The following is a 17,176-nucleotide window of genomic DNA, read 5'->3' on the forward strand; positions in this document are numbered from 1 at the left end:
AAAACAAAAAACAAAAAAAAAAACAAAAAAAAAAAAAAACAAAAACAAAAATCAAAAACAAAAAAAAAAAAAAAAAAACAAAACAAACAAACAACAAAAAAAACAAAAAAAAAAAAACAAAAACAAAAACAAAAAACAAAAAATTATCTAGTTCAAAATTATGAATGGTACTTTTAAATTTTGAAGGGTTCTCCACCTATTAAATTAATAATTTTTTGAAATAAATTATTCATTTGATGTTGAGTGTATGTCTACCATTGCCAAGAAAGGACCCAATTGTGCATTATTCAAAATTAGTTGTACCCACGTCTGTGTATATAACCAATATAATTCTAGGGGTAAACCGTAGATATTGGCGGCGAAGAAATAATTAGCATATTCTTTTCCATCAACGTTAAATTAATATGAATTGGATGAGATTTGAAAATGAATATGGAGTGATGAACAAAAGTCATCAGCGAATGTCGTCACTTCTAAACAATTAAGCATGACTAATTCCCTCGTAGTACCTAACACACATAATTTAATTTTTTTGACCTATTATTTAAATAGTTTAATTAATTAATATTGAGGTATTTGGTAACATCTAATATACATGTAGAACCAATTTCCTGTTTTGGGTGCGTCAATGAGACACCGCCCAAATGACACACGACTGCATGGGGTGTTTGCATTGGTAAATAGTTGTTAGCTAATTAAGTTAGTGAGTTTTACTAGTTGATAGTATTACCTGATTGTAGAAAGATGTTTGGTAAAATAACTGTTAATGGTTAACTGATAGCTGATTATATACAAAATGACTTTATAAAAAAGTTTATCGAAAAAAACTGTTATAAGTTGCTTTTTGAATTTTTGCTTTTTGGAGCAAAAAACTAATTAATCAACACTTATGTTGCCAAGTAGCTTGTAGTTAAATGACACATATGTGACTCTCTCAAATGGGAGGTCACATGCAATGTTCAAGCCCCAGTGGAGACATTGACTCTTTGTGTTTGAATAGGTTGAGAAAGTATGTATGAACATATACTATATTGTAATATAGTCAGTAGCACCATTTCATATTGTTGCTTATGATGATGTTAGCAATGTAAAGCAACGCAAAGAATAAATATAATCAATTGAGTGTTCCACAAGGCATAGCAAATGCATATACCTAATTTAATTATGGCAGTCACTTTCCTTAATTTGATCTTAATTGAATAGGGAAGAGAGGCAAAGAATACATATAATCAATTGAGTGTTCCACAAGGCATATCAAATGCATATACCTAATTTAATTATGGCAGTCACTTTCCTTAATTTGATCTTAATTGAATAGGGAATAAGCGATAATATAATGTGATAGTATGATATATATAGTTACACTTAAAAAGTGATCAGAAATCAAAAGTTCATTTTTTTAATGTATTTTTATATAAAAAAAAATTGTTGATAATCTTCTGTTCTTCTTCTTTCTTTTCTTCTTTTCCCCCTTACTTTATGAATGTGTTTCAATATAAGGTTTGAAAGCATTTTGACCACCGTAGAGAAGTGATCTGAAATGTCGACCACATTTTGGTCGGTGGTTGAAATTCTCACTTTCCAACCATTTTTAAGTAGTTGGAAAAATTAAAAAATAATAATAATATTGGTGATAAGTTTCATTATATATGTTGATAAATCATAAATAAATATTTTTGCACTCACAATTATGATAAATATAAATAAAAACTAAAAATAAATATTTTTGCACCTTCATCAATGACAAAAGCAATTAAAGAATATGTAGGTATCAGTGGCTTTCAAAGAGCTATCCTCAAATAGGTTTGCCAAAATATGTTTGAATTAGTTTCCCTGGTAAATTGCAGATATTAGTGTAGTATTTTTAAATTTTTTTTTTTTTAAAACTTTGTTGTTTATTCTCTTGAATTTTTTTTATTTTTTATTTATTGGAAATGAGGGGGGCACCCCTGCACAAAGCCTACAGAGTGGTCATAACCATACGCCGGGTAGGGATCCCCAACATATCGTCCCCTCAATGATTTCCTGCAAGCCCGGAGGGCGAAGAGAATGATCGGTCCAGTCTAGGGATGGCAATTCTATCCGCACCCATGAGTTTCCCGCATGCCCTTATGAGTTTTAAAATATTCGCACAATTTAGGTAATGGATGCGGGTATGGGAGGAATTTTGTATGCGAGTATGAGTTCTAAAATATCCGCACATAATTATATAACATAATACACATATACTATGTCGCGTCAACTCCCCACATAACTTAACAAAACAACATCGTTTTCAGCGAAATCGGACGCACATTGCTATGTGCGCCGTAATGCACGGTATAACGATTGATCCAGCATACGATTGTTATATCGTGCACCAGGGCACATGAATAATAATAATTAACTAAAATGTTGAAATTGAGAAACAAATTATTTTATATGCTAACATAACGTAATAAAAATAAAAAAAATATATAATTACAATATATATATATATATATATATATATATATATATATATATAAAAGCTAATATAAAATATATAATTTTAAATAATTATAATTAAAATGCAAATTTTTTTTTGAAAGGTAAATGACAAAATTTATAAATATCAAAGGAAGGTTATATTACATAACCTAAGAAATGGAAGGGAGTCATATTCCCTTCTAAATCCTATGTGGATGGAATGTTTCATGGGAATGTTATATTCACTAAGATAACATGAACGTCCACCAAAAAAAAAAAATTAAGAAAACATGAACCAACATTCCCTTGGTTATGTTATATAACCTGAACCAAACACCCCCTTAACATAATACACATAATCTAACATAATACATAATACACATAAACAAAAAAAAATAAAAAAAAATTGTAACGGGATTGGACGGACGGAACAATGTCTGTTGCGTCAACGTAACTCTCCCAACTTATAGAAACGACGTCGTTTTGGGTCAGGATGCACAATGCATTGTGCATTCTGACTACTGGAAATTATGGAATTTCCGACCACCTGAAAGTGATCTTAAATCAAGTCGAAAGCAAAAAGTGGTCGGAAATAGCAACAATGGTTTTTCCTGATACCAAAAGTGGTCGGAACAAGACTTTCGACTTGATTTAACATCATTTTCAGGTGGTCGAAAATTTCATAATTTCCAGCAGTGTGGTGCACGATATAATTTGCCTCCAGCATAGCCTCCTGTATACAAAGTTGTGACATGTCGACTCAAGTATTGCAACACATAGAATGCGCAAATTATGTTGTGCAATCGAATGCACCATGCGCATGGTGCATTCGATGCAAAACGACGTCGTTTTGGTTAAAAAACGCGCGTCCCACTTAAAAACGAAATCAGGTTCGATTCCCAGCAATAGTATTTTTATATATCCATAAATTCATAACTATATATCCACAAATTCATAACTATATATCCACAGTGAATGAATGGAGTAAAAATCCACAATGAATGAACTAAATATCTCCAATATCCACAATGATTGAACTAAATATCCACAATGAATGAACTAAATATCCATAAATTCATAACTATATATCCAGAAATTCATAACTATATATCCACAATAATGCTATTGCTGAGAATCGAACCTGATTTTTTTTTTTTAAGTGGGACGCGCGTTTTTAGTCAAAACGACGTCATTTTGCATCGTATGCACCATGCGCATGGTGCATTCGGTTGCACAGCATAACTATTGCATAGAATATGTCATTGAGTCACCGTAATTTATATCTTTCTAAATACTTTGTCGAGCCGAAGTATGGGCCGCTTAGAATTGAGGATTGTAGCACATATGTGTCTGGGCTAACCCATATTGTGGGGTCCATCTCAACCCAATAGTTATGCCGTGCAACCGAATGTACCATGCGCATGGTGCATACGATGCAAAACGACGTCGTTTTGACTAAAAACGCGCGTCTCACTTTTTTAAAAAAAAATTCAGGTTCGATTCTCGGCAATAGCATTATTGTGGATATATAGTTATGAATTTCTGGATATATAGTTATAAATTTGTGGATATATAGTTATGAATTTATGGATATTTAGTTCATTCATTGTGGATATTTAGTTCATTCATGGTAGATATTTACTCCATTCATTCACTGTGGATATATAGTTATGAATTTATGGATATATAGTTATGAATTTCTGGATATATAGTTATGAATTTATGGATATTTAGTTCATTCATTGTGGATATTTAGTTCAATCATTGTGGATATTTAGTTCATTCATTGTGGATATTTAGTTCATTCATTGTGGATTTTTACTTCATTCATTCATTCATTGTGGATTTTTACTTCATTCATTCACTGTGGATATATAGTTATGAATTTCTGGATATATAGTTATGAATTTCTGGATATATAAAAATGCTATTGCCGGAAATCGAACCTGATTTCATCTTTAAGTGGGACGCGCGTTTTTTAACCAAAACGGCGCCGTTTTGCAACCGTATGCACCTTGCAAGGTGCATTCGATTGCACAGCATAATTTGCGATCTCAACCCATATGGGTATAACTCGATCATATTGCTATCTTTAGTACAAATTATGTGAAGATATGATATTACTTTCTCAATTTCATTTTTTTAAATTAAGGTTTCTCAATTTTGTCGAATTACATTTTAGATTCCATGAACCAATACCAGACACATGAATTGATAAATTGAATCAATTTAACTTCGAGACTCAATACAAAACTATGCAATTTTACACACAAAGAAGTTTATCACAAACTTAGGGATCGAATTACCACCATACCGCTCAAAGGAAGTCTTTTTACTACAAATTAATGGCATTAGTGAAAAGAGATTTAAACATTGCATGTTCAGAGAAATCCACAATACAAGGTCCTAACTTTTTTATTTGAATACACATACAAATTAAGTTTATAATCAAATATACAAAGTCTAGTTCCTTAAAAAAAAAAAAAAAAAAAAAAAAAAAAAAAAAAAAAAGAAGTCTAGTTTTAACACGGAATATAATTTTAAGAAATAAATAAGCTAGGAATCATGGAGAAAAATCACCATGCTTGGCTCTTTCAGCTGCACTTAAACTTGGAAGCTATCTAGGAATAGTAGTTATGGCGGCCGTGGAATATAACCCTCTTCATTATTCATCAATTTCCAAGATCCATCGTCCTGTTGAACCATTCCCATATTCTTTTCAACCCACCAATTCCCAGGAATACTGTACTCCTCCTTCAAATGATCCTGTGACTTGTTAACCAGCGAGATATCGCGATTCACTACCAGCGAGAACCCATCAAGAACTCCGGCGCCTTCTGTTCCGGCAATTCCATGCAAGTAACCTTCTAGGTTATGCCAATTCCATATATCCGTACTTGGTTTAACGTAACTTGATTTACTAAAGTCAATCGTTAGTTCTACTCCGACATCCGTGTAACCGATCAACGGGGTAGCCGGCGGAACTTGGGGGACGATGTCGGGGACGTTGCGGATGCGCAAGAGATGGAGGTTCGGCGTGGCGTCATAAACGTTTTTGAAGTTGTAGTCGCCGGTTCTGGGGCTGGCGTACACGAAACCGGTGACCGGAAAAGATTTTCCGTCACTTGTTGTGTTGGCTCCGTTTGTGGCTATGTCGATTGCATTTAAGGTTGCGAGTGATGCTCCTAGGCTATGTCCGCAAACGGTTATGCTTACTTCCTCGTTCTTGTATAGCTCTACCAACCTTTTCACTTCCGCCAAAACCTAATTTGTAAAATAAAAATAAAATGTTAAGAGATAATTTGACATTTATCTATTTTAAAGTCAGTTTGCACATGGGGTCATGGGCGAACGTGCAGAGATTATTATATTGAGATTTGAGAATGCAGTTGAAGATAAAATAAAACTAAGTTGACTTCCCCAAGCTTTCAAAAAAAAGTTGACTTCCCCAAAGCTAAGTGAAATATACTGGAATAGTACTATATCTAGAGAGTTGAGCCTATAAAATACAATGTTTAATTAAAACATATTTTGATAATTAAATAGTGCATGCATATTGTGCATTGACTGAATTTATACAACAATGATACTTGCATTACCTAATAACGAAAGCCATAAGATGTATAGATAAAAATAGACGTATATATTTTAAATGATGTGGCGAATAAAAACATATATATACTCCGTAATTTTTAAAATCTAAATAAAAATAGAAAAAATTCATCTCATTGTTTGCCTAAAATAAAAAAATAAAAAAAAAATTCCTTGTTGCATGCATGACTCACACCTCCACTAGACAGAATATTGGAGGGATAAATCACAATAACTTAGTGACCTATTAAGTTAAAGGATGTGTCAGGTCTCCATAACATTAGAAGTTTACCACATTGGATGTAATTTTCACATAAGCAATAAAAAAACTTGTCAGCGTAACAATAAACGACAAAGACTACTGAATTTTTCATTAATGTAATGCATATGTTGCTAATGAACTCAGAATTTCGTATGGTTCGATCATATACAATAACAGATTGGACCTAATTCTACACATTTGGATCACATGAAAATATAGAAAAATGGATATATGTAGTTGTAGGTGTTGCAATATATACCTGATCTCTTGCACTGATGGTATTAAATGCAGAATCTGGATTCTCAGAGGAGTAAAGATTGTAAAAGCCTCTATGAACCTGAGGACTAGCACCGGCGCCAAAGATCTCCGGCGCGGGCACTAACAAGAACTCAAGATCACTCACCCATTCCAGCGTTCGAATCGTCCCTCTCCAGCAAACAATTATATCTCTCCGTCCGAGCGCCGTCTTTCCCTCGTCAGTGGCCACCGCCACGTACCCCATCCAGTTGGACTCCCTGCTCCACGCATCAAGCGGAATGGGCTTGATGATGAAGGCGTCAGGGAGGGTGTACGAGGATGTGGCGTAGAAGTACTTAGTAACCTCGTACTTGTACGGGTTTCCCTTGTCTAGTCCCACCTTGGCGAACAGATTGGCCTCCGAGTAGCGGCTGCTGCCGGCGTACTTGGAGGCTAGCTCGGCGTTAAAGGTTTCGTAGGTTGCTTCGGTCATCTGTCCGTAGTGAATTAGGTAGTTTCGGAGATCGAGGTCGAGAGGGTCTGTTAGGCCCTTCCAGTTTGTGCTGCCGCTTAGCACCTCCCACCTCTCCGCTATACTACTACTACTCATCTTTCTTCGTTCGATCTGTGTTTTCTTGCAGGGATATATGTTATGGTGTTTTTGTTTGTGGTTTTAGCCATGGAAACACCAGTTTATATAGCCAATGACGTGTATTTCTTTAATGGCTCGCATGAAAAACGATGCCAATATATTCGTTTCCATTTTATTTTGTTTTTACGACAACCAGGCCAGGCCAATAGTTGTCATGGATAGATCTTGATCATTGTTTGCTAGGGTTAGCGTCCATGCATTTGTATATTGCATCTCTTTGATTTACAATAAATTAAAGTCCGACCCACAATCACACCCAAAAAGTTAATAGACTGTTATTATGAATAATTAAACTTAGAACATTCTAATTTTCAGATCAACTGCTTAACCATCAAGTGAAGTTACTCCTTGTATATTCCATCTCTAGAAAAGGTGAAATTATCTAAGAGAAATTAAAGGAACACAAAAAAAGATCAGTGAAAGATGAATCTTATGAATTTACTTGATATAAATTTTTGTTCACTAAGCAGTGAAGGAGTTCCGGTAATATTCACTATTCAGTGATGAGAGTTTTGCTTGATCGATTGTACATGTGTTTTCATGCATTTATTCAATTGAAAGATGTGTTTTTTTCTTAATCTAACTAAAAGTTTTTGATAGATTACACACATTAAGTGGACCATAGTTTGATATCAAATTGAAAAGGTAATTAATTAATGAGCTATACATTTTTTTTTTTGCTGTAGTTCAGGGGTTCCACCGTCGGACATAGTAACTAATCTCCTCGCCGAACCCTTTGAACTTTGGTTATGGATGGATGAGTCCATTCCACTCAACTACACCCAGATTTGAGCTATACATTTATGTTTATATATTAAACAATCAACAAGTGTGTATATCATCTATTTAGTAGCCATGTTTGGTAAGACAACTGATCATTCAATTTTGGTTGATTTAACACTATTAGTTGTTTTTTTTTAAAAAAATACTTTTATCTGTTTAACTTGGTCAAATAAACCAATTATAGTGTTTGGCAAATCAGCATTTTGAAACAGCGTTTTGTTCTAAAACGCTGAAATTTAAAACTCTGTTAGAATCAGTGTTTTAGAATAGCATGTTGGGAAAAAAAAAAATTCCTCAAAACACTCTTCAACGGGTGTCTCAACTGCAGACCCGTGGCTAGTTGCATTATTATTGTTGTTGCATTATTGTTGTTATTGTTGTTGTTGGTTGTTGTATCTTATTTTTATTTCATTTATAATAGTTGAAGTACCTTGGTGGGTTGTGACCTATGTTGGATGCTAGAGGTTCTGGGTTCAAATTTGAGCTATTACATTCTTTTACTCATTTTTACTTACTTTTATAATAGTTTTAAATATTATTATTATTATTATTATTATTATTATTATTATTATTATTATTATTATTATAAAAATCAATAATAGCTCATTATAAGTTAAAATAAAACAATATACTTATACTCTTAAAAGTCATTTTACATGCAATCAGCTATCAGTTAACAACAAATTTTACTAAACACCTTTATAACCAATTAATACTATCAACCGGTTGTCAAACCAGCTAACCCAATAAGCTAACAGCTACTAGTTAACTCTATCAGCTAACGACTATTTGCCAAGCACCTCCGATATATTCTTTTGCACTATAATCTTTTGTTGGAATAGGTATTGATGTTAAATGTGTTGGGATGATAAACCTAGCCCAGTGGTCTCATAGTAAATAAATAAAATTTGGGTCAAACAATTCACAATATATGGTTAGCTTTTAAGGTCTTGACCTAATCCAAGTTTACAAGACAAATTAAATGCAAAAAAACAAAAACAAAAAACAAAAAAAAAAACAAAAAAAAAAAAAAACAAAAACAAAAATCAAAAACAAAAAAAAAAAAAAAAAAACAAAACAAACAAACAACAAAAAAAACAAAAAAAAAAAACAAAAACAAAAACAAAAAACAAAAAATTATCTAGTTCAAAATTATGAATGGTACTTTTAAATTTTGAAGGGTTCTCCACCTATTAAATTAATAATTTTTTGAAATAAATTATTCATTTGATGTTGAGTGTATGTCTACCATTGCCAAGAAAGGACCCAATTGTGCATTATTCAAAATTAGTTGTACCCACGTCTGTGTATATAACCAATATAATTCTAGGGGTAAACCGTAGATATTGGCGGCGAAGAAATAATTAGCATATTCTTTTCCATCAACGTTAAATTAATATGAATTGGATGAGATTTGAAAATGAATATGGAGTGATGAACAAAAGTCATCAGCGAATGTCGTCACTTCTAAACAATTAAGCATGACTAATTCCCTCGTAGTACCTAACACACATAATTTAATTTTTTTGACCTATTATTTAAATAGTTTAATTAATTAATATTGAGGTATTTGGTAACATCTAATATACATGTAGAACCAATTTCCTGTTTTGGGTGCGTCAATGAGACACCGCCCAAATGACACACGACTGCATGGGGTGTTTGCATTGGTAAATAGTTGTTAGCTAATTAAGTTAGTGAGTTTTACTAGTTGATAGTATTACCTGATTGTAGAAAGATGTTTGGTAAAATAACTGTTAATGGTTAACTGATAGCTGATTATATACAAAATGACTTTATAAAAAAGTTTATCGAAAAAAACTGTTATAAGTTGCTTTTTGAATTTTTGCTTTTTGGAGCAAAAAACTAATTAATCAACACTTATGTTGCCAAGTAGCTTGTAGTTAAATGACACATATGTGACTCTCTCAAATGGGAGGTCACATGCAATGTTCAAGCCCCAGTGGAGACATTGACTCTTTGTGTTTGAATAGGTTGAGAAAGTATGTATGAACATATACTATATTGTAATATAGTCAGTAGCACCATTTCATATTGTTGCTTATGATGATGTTAGCAATGTAAAGCAACGCAAAGAATAAATATAATCAATTGAGTGTTCCACAAGGCATAGCAAATGCATATACCTAATTTAATTATGGCAGTCACTTTCCTTAATTTGATCTTAATTGAATAGGGAAGAGAGGCAAAGAATACATATAATCAATTGAGTGTTCCACAAGGCATATCAAATGCATATACCTAATTTAATTATGGCAGTCACTTTCCTTAATTTGATCTTAATTGAATAGGGAATAAGCGATAATATAATGTGATAGTATGATATATATAGTTACACTTAAAAAGTGATCAGAAATCAAAAGTTCATTTTTTTAATGTATTTTTATATAAAAAAAAATTGTTGATAATCTTCTGTTCTTCTTCTTTCTTTTCTTCTTTTCCCCCTTACTTTATGAATGTGTTTCAATATAAGGTTTGAAAGCATTTTGACCACCGTAGAGAAGTGATCTGAAATGTCGACCACATTTTGGTCGGTGGTTGAAATTCTCACTTTCCAACCATTTTTAAGTAGTTGGAAAAATTAAAAAATAATAATAATATTGGTGATAAGTTTCATTATATATGTTGATAAATCATAAATAAATATTTTTGCACTCACAATTATGATAAATATAAATAAAAACTAAAAATAAATATTTTTGCACCTTCATCAATGACAAAAGCAATTAAAGAATATGTAGGTATCAGTGGCTTTCAAAGAGCTATCCTCAAATAGGTTTGCCAAAATATGTTTGAATTAGTTTCCCTGGTAAATTGCAGATATTAGTGTAGTATTTTTAAATTTTTTTTTTTAAAAACTTTGTTGTTTATTCTCTTGAATTTTTTTTATTTTTTATTTATTGGAAATGAGGGGGGCACCCCTGCACAAAGCCTACAGAGTGGTCATAACCATACGCCGGGTAGGGATCCCCAACATATCGTCCCCTCAATGATTTCCTGCAAGCCCGGAGGGCGAAGAGAATGATCGGTCCAGTCTAGGGATGGCAATTCTATCCGCACCCATGAGTTTCCCGCATGCCCTTATGAGTTTTAAAATATTCGCACAATTTAGGTAATGGATGCGGGTATGGGAGGAATTTTGTATGCGAGTATGAGTTCTAAAATATCCGCACATAATTATATAACATAATACACATACACTATGTCGCGTCAACTCCCCACATAACTTAACAAAACAACATCGTTTTCAGCGAAATCGGACGCACATTGCTATGTGCGCCGTAATGCACGGTATAACGATTGATCCAGCATACGATTGTTATATCGTGCACCAGGGCACATGAATAATAATAATTAACTAAAATGTTGAAATTGAGAAACAAATTATTTTATATGCTAACATAACGTAATAAAAATAAAAAAAATATATAATTACAATATATATATATATATATATATATATATATATATATATATATAAAAGCTAATATAAAATATATAATTTTAAATAATTATAATTAAAATGCAAATTTTTTTTTGAAAGGTAAATGACAAAATTTATAAATATCAAAGGAAGGTTATATTACATAACCTAAGAAATGGAAGGGAGTCATATTCCCTTCTAAATCCTATGTGGATGGAATGTTTCATGGGAATGTTATATTCACTAAGATAACATGAACGTCCACCAAAAAAAAAAAATTAAGAAAACATGAACCAACATTCCCTTGGTTATGTTATATAACCTGAACCAAACACCCCCTTAACATAATACACATAATCTAACATAATACATAATACACATAAACAAAAAAAAATAAAAAAAAATTGTAACGGGATTGGACGGACGGAACAATGTCTGTTGCGTCAATGTAACTCTCCCAACTTATAGAAACGACGTCGTTTTGGGTCAGGATGCACAATGCATTGTGCATTCTGACTACTGGAAATTATGGAATTTCCGACCACCTGAAAGTGATCTTAAATCAAGTCGAAAGCAAAAAGTGGTCGGAAATAGCAACAATGGTTTTTCCTGATACCAAAAGTGGTCGGAACAAGACTTTCGACTTGATTTAACATCATTTTCAGGTGGTCGAAAATTTCATAATTTCCAGCAGTGTGGTGCACGATATAATTTGCCTCCAGCATAGCCTCCTGTATACAAAGTTGTGACATGTCGACTCAAGTATTGCAACACATAGAATGCGCAAATTATGTTGTGCAATCGAATGCACCATGCGCTTGGTGCATTCGATGCAAAACGACGTCGTTTTGGTTAAAAAACGCGCGTCCCACTTAAAAACGAAATCAGGTTCGATTCCCAGCAATAGTATTTTTATATATCCATAAATTCATAACTATATATCCACAAATTCATAACTATATATCCACAGTGAATGAATGGAGTAAAAATCCACAATGAATGAACTAAATATCTCCAATATCCACAATGATTGAACTAAATATCCACAATGAATGAACTAAATATCCATAAATTCATAACTATATATCCAGAAATTCATAACTATATATCCACAATAATGCTATTGCTGAGAATCGAACCTGATTTTTTTTTTTTAAGTGGGACGCGCGTTTTTAGTCAAAACGACGTCATTTTGCATCGTATGCACCATGCGCATGGTGCATTCGGTTGCACAGCATAACTATTGCATAGAATATGTCATTGAGTCACCGTAATTTATATCTTTCTAAATACTTTGTCGAGCCGAAGTATGGGCCGCTTAGAATTGAGGATTGTAGCACATATGTGTCTGGGCTAACCCATATTGTGGGGTCCATCTCAACCCAATAGTTATGCCGTGCAACCGAATGTACCATGCGCATGGTGCATACGATGCAAAACGACGTCGTTTTGACTAAAAACGCGCGTCTCACTTTTTTAAAAAAAAATTCAGGTTCGATTCTCGGCAATAGCATTATTGTGGATATATAGTTATGAATTTCTGGATATATAGTTATAAATTTGTGGATATATAGTTATGAATTTATGGATATTTAGTTCATTCATTGTGGATATTTAGTTCATTCATGGTAGATATTTACTCCATTCATTCACTGTGGATATATAGTTATGAATTTATGGATATATAGTTATGAATTTCTGGATATATAGTTATGAATTTATGGATATTTAGTTCATTCATTGTGGATATTTAGTTCAATCATTGTGGATATTTAGTTCATTCATTGTGGATATTTAGTTCATTCATTGTGGATTTTTACTTCATTCATTCATTCATTGTGGATTTTTACTTCATTCATTCACTGTGGATATATAGTTATGAATTTCTGGATATATAGTTATGAATTTCTGGATATATAAAAATGCTATTGCCGGAAATCGAACCTGATTTCATCTTTAAGTGGGACGCGCGTTTTTTAACCAAAACGGCGCCGTTTTGCAACCGTATGCACCTTGCAAGGTGCATTCGATTGCACAGCATAATTTGCGATCTCAACCCATATGGGTATAACTCGATCATATTGCTATCTTTAGTACAAATTATGTGAAGATATGATATTACTTTCTCAATTTCATTTTTTTAAATTAAGGTTTCTCAATTTTGTCGAATTACATTTTAGATTCCATGAACCAATACCAGACACATGAATTGATAAATTGAATCAATTTAACTTCGAGACTCAATACAAAACTATGCAATTTTACACACAAAGAAGTTTATCACAAACTTAGGGATCGAATTACCACCATACCGCTCAAAGGAAGTCTTTTTACTACAAATTAATGGCATTAGTGAAAAGAGATTTAAACATTGCATGTTCAGAGAAATCCACAATACAAGGTCCTAACTTTTTTATTTGAATACACATACAAATTAAGTTTATAATCAAATATACAAAGTCTAGTTCCTTAAAAAAAAAAAAAAAAAAAAAAAAAAAAAAAAAAAAAAGAAGTCTAGTTTTAACACGGAATATAATTTTAAGAAATAAATAAGCTAGGAATCATGGAGAAAAATCACCATGCTTGGCTCTTTCAGCTGCACTTAAACTTGGAAGCTATCTAGGAATAGTAGTTATGGCGGCCGTGGAATATAACCCTCTTCATTATTCATCAATTTCCAAGATCCATCGTCCTGTTGAACCATTCCCATATTCTTTTCAACCCACCAATTCCCAGGAATACTGTACTCCTCCTTCAAATGATCCTGTGACTTGTTAACCAGCGAGATATCGCGATTCACTACCAGCGAGAACCCATCAAGAACTCCGGCGCCTTCTGTTCCGGCAATTCCATGCAAGTAACCTTCTAGGTTATGCCAATTCCATATATCCGTACTTGGTTTAACGTAACTTGATTTACTAAAGTCAATCGTTAGTTCTACTCCGACATCCGTGTAACCGATCAACGGGGTAGCCGGCGGAACTTGGGGGACGATGTCGGGGACGTTGCGGATGCGCAAGAGATGGAGGTTCGGCGTGGCGTCATAAACGTTTTTGAAGTTGTAGTCGCCGGTTCTGGGGCTGGCGTACACGAAACCGGTGACCGGAAAAGATTTTCCGTCACTTGTTGTGTTGGCTCCGTTTGTGGCTATGTCGATTGCATTTAAGGTTGCGAGTGATGCTCCTAGGCTATGTCCGCAAACGGTTATGCTTACTTCCTCGTTCTTGTATAGCTCTACCAACCTTTTCACTTCCGCCAAAACCTAATTTGTAAAATAAAAATAAAATGTTAAGAGATAATTTGACATTTATCTATTTTAAAGTCAGTTTGCACATGGGGTCATGGGCGAACGTGCAGAGATTATTATATTGAGATTTGAGAATGCAGTTGAAGATAAAATAAAACTAAGTTGACTTCCCCAAGCTTTCAAAAAAAAGTTGACTTCCCCAAAGCTAAGTGAAATATACTGGAATAGTACTATATCTAGAGAGTTGAGCCTATAAAATACAATGTTTAATTAAAACATATTTTGATAATTAAATAGTGCATGCATATTGTGCATTGACTGAATTTATACAACAATGATACTTGCATTACCTAATAACGAAAGCCATAAGATGTATAGATAAAAATAGACGTATATATTTTAAATGATGTGGCGAATAAAAACATATATATACTCCGTAATTTTTAAAATCTAAATAAAAATAGAAAAAATTCATCTCATTGTTTGCCTAAAATAAAAAAATAAAAAAAAAATTCCTTGTTGCATGCATGACTCACACCTCCACTAGACAGAATATTGGAGGGATAAATCACAATAACTTAGTGACCTATTAAGTTAAAGGATGTGTCAGGTCTCCATAACATTAGAAGTTTACCACATTGGATGTAATTTTCACATAAGCAATAAAAAAACTTGTCAGCGTAACAATAAACGACAAAGACTACTGAATTTTTCATTAATGTAATGCATATGTTGCTAATGAACTCAGAATTTCGTATGGTTCGATCATATACAATAACAGATTGGACCTAATTCTACACATTTGGATCACATGAAAATATAGAAAAATGGATATATGTAGTTGTAGGTGTTGCAATATATACCTGATCTCTAGCACTGATGGTATTAAATGTAGAATCTGGATTCTCAGTGGAGTAAAGGTTGTAAAAGCCTCTATGAACCTGAGGACTAGCACCGGCGCCAAAGATCTCCGGCGCAGGCACTAACAAGAACTGAAGATCACTCACCCATTCCAGCGTTCGAACCGTCCCTCTCCAGCAAACAATTATGTCTCTCCTTCCCAGCGCCGCCTTTCCCTCGTCGGTGGCCACCGCCACGTACCCAATCCAGTTGGACTCCCTGCTCCACGCATCCAGCGGAGTGGGGTTGACGATGAAGGCGTCAGGGAGGGTGTACGAGGATGTGGCGTAGAAGTACTTGGTAACCTCGTACTTGTACGGGTTTCCCATGTCTAGTCCGACCTTGGCGAACAGATTGGCCTCCGAGTAGCGGCTGCTGCCGGCGTACTTGGAGGCGGAGTCGGCGTTGAAGGTGTCGTAGGTTGCTTGGGTCATCTGTCCGTAGTGAATTAGGTAGTTTCGGAGATCGAGGTCGAGAGGGTCTGTTAGGCCCTCCCAGTTTGTGCTGCCGCTTAGCACCTCCCACCTCTCTGCTATACTGCTACTCATCTTTCTTCTGCGTTTTCTTATCCACAATCTGTCACTCAAGAACCAACTGATCGAGTTACGGGTACAGGTTTCTTTTGGGATTATTGTTATGGAAAACCCAGTTTATATAGCCAATGCCGTGCATTTCTTTAATGCTGCGCATGAAACACGATTCCATTTAATTTTGTTTTTACGAAAACCAATATTAGTTGCTTAGTTGTCATGGATCTTGATCATTTCTTGCTAGGATAGGGTTAGCTTAATTCCAGGAATTTGAATATTTCCAAGCAGCATGTATTGATTCTTAAATAATAAATGGATGTCCATATTTGTACATTGCATCTCTAGAAATTAAAAGCCATGTATTTTTGATCGAGCTTCAACTGGTGAAACTGCATAAGAGAAAGGAACACAAGAAAGGATATATGAAGCTTATGAGTATACTGGATATTTCACTAAGCAATGAGCGAGTTGAGGTAATATTTTTTTTAGTTGGAAAAGACATCGTGGTTAGACGTGCTGGGATGGTAAACCTAGCCCAATGGTCTCATAGAAAATAATAATTATGCTTATAAATAATAATGGGTCAAACAATTCGCAATATATGCTTAGCTGTTAAAGTCTTGACCTCTTCCAAGTTTACCCGATCGACATAACTTTGAAGAGTTCTCCACCTATTAGGCTAATAATCTTTTGGAATAAATTATTCACTTGAGATTTGAGTGTTTTACATTGACGGATGAATAGAAAAAATGACTCAAAATTCTATAGGTAAATAGGTATTGATATTATCATTGTGCCTTATTCTTTTGATTGTTAAGAGAAACGTCAATCACTATTTAATAAATCTCATCTTAATCAGTAAAAAATCACAATGAAATAAATTAGTTTAATTGTCTATAATAACCACCTCAAATCTAGAAGACTAATCACTCATTCTCATTGGAAGTCAAATTTCGTTTAATTTTCTAGGTAGATATATGAGTATTGACATTAACATTGTGTGTCGGTACAAAAATAATTAATACAATTGAGATGAACAAAATTCATCAGCGAATGCGAAGCTTACTTGTAAACAATTAAG

General features: G+C 33.6%; 2 protein-coding genes across 2 annotated transcripts; both read right to left on the bottom strand.

Annotated features, from left to right (window-relative positions):
• Nucleotides 1–4,965: 4,965 nt before the first annotated feature.
• Nucleotides 4,966–7,311, bottom strand: LOC109164698 (phospholipase A1-IIgamma-like). The gene is made up of 2 exons (XM_019313240.1): nucleotides 6,561–7,311; nucleotides 4,966–5,712 (listed from the first exon to the last, which is right to left on the bottom strand). Exons 1-2 carry the CDS (start codon nucleotides 7,146–7,148, stop codon nucleotides 5,083–5,085), a joined length of 1,218 nt encoding a protein of 405 aa, XP_019168785.1. The 5' UTR covers nucleotides 7,149–7,311; the 3' UTR covers nucleotides 4,966–5,082.
• A 6,622-nt stretch (nucleotides 7,312–13,933) lies between these two features.
• Nucleotides 13,934–16,166, bottom strand: LOC109164633 (phospholipase A1-IIgamma-like). Its single transcript, XM_019313152.1, has 2 exons — nucleotides 15,529–16,166; nucleotides 13,934–14,680 (listed from the first exon to the last, which is right to left on the bottom strand). Exons 1-2 carry the CDS (start codon nucleotides 16,111–16,113, stop codon nucleotides 14,051–14,053), a joined length of 1,215 nt encoding a protein of 404 aa, XP_019168697.1. The 5' UTR covers nucleotides 16,114–16,166; the 3' UTR covers nucleotides 13,934–14,050.
• Between the last annotated feature and the right edge of the window lie 1,010 nt (nucleotides 16,167–17,176).

The sequence above is a fragment of the Ipomoea nil genome, unplaced genomic scaffold (genome assembly GCF_001879475.1).
Source record: "Ipomoea nil cultivar Tokyo-kokei standard unplaced genomic scaffold, Asagao_1.1 scaffold3069, whole genome shotgun sequence".
NCBI classification, from domain to species: domain Eukaryota; kingdom Viridiplantae; phylum Streptophyta; class Magnoliopsida; order Solanales; family Convolvulaceae; genus Ipomoea; species Ipomoea nil.

Excerpts from the sequence above, each read along its gene's own strand:
- LOC109164698 (XM_019313240.1), bottom strand. The coding sequence starts at position 7,148 with ATGAGTAGTAGTAGTATAGCGGAGAGGTGGGAGGTGCTAAGCGGCAGC. Across the intron at positions 5,713-6,560 it reads CCATCAGTGCAAGAGATCAG|GTTTTGGCGGAAGTGAAAAG; the intron begins GTATATATTGCA and ends TTTACAAATTAG.
- LOC109164633 (XM_019313152.1), bottom strand. The coding sequence starts at position 16,113 with ATGAGTAGCAGTATAGCAGAGAGGTGGGAGGTGCTAAGCGGCAGCACA. Across the intron at positions 14,681-15,528 it reads CCATCAGTGCTAGAGATCAG|GTTTTGGCGGAAGTGAAAAG; the intron begins GTATATATTGCA and ends TTTACAAATTAG.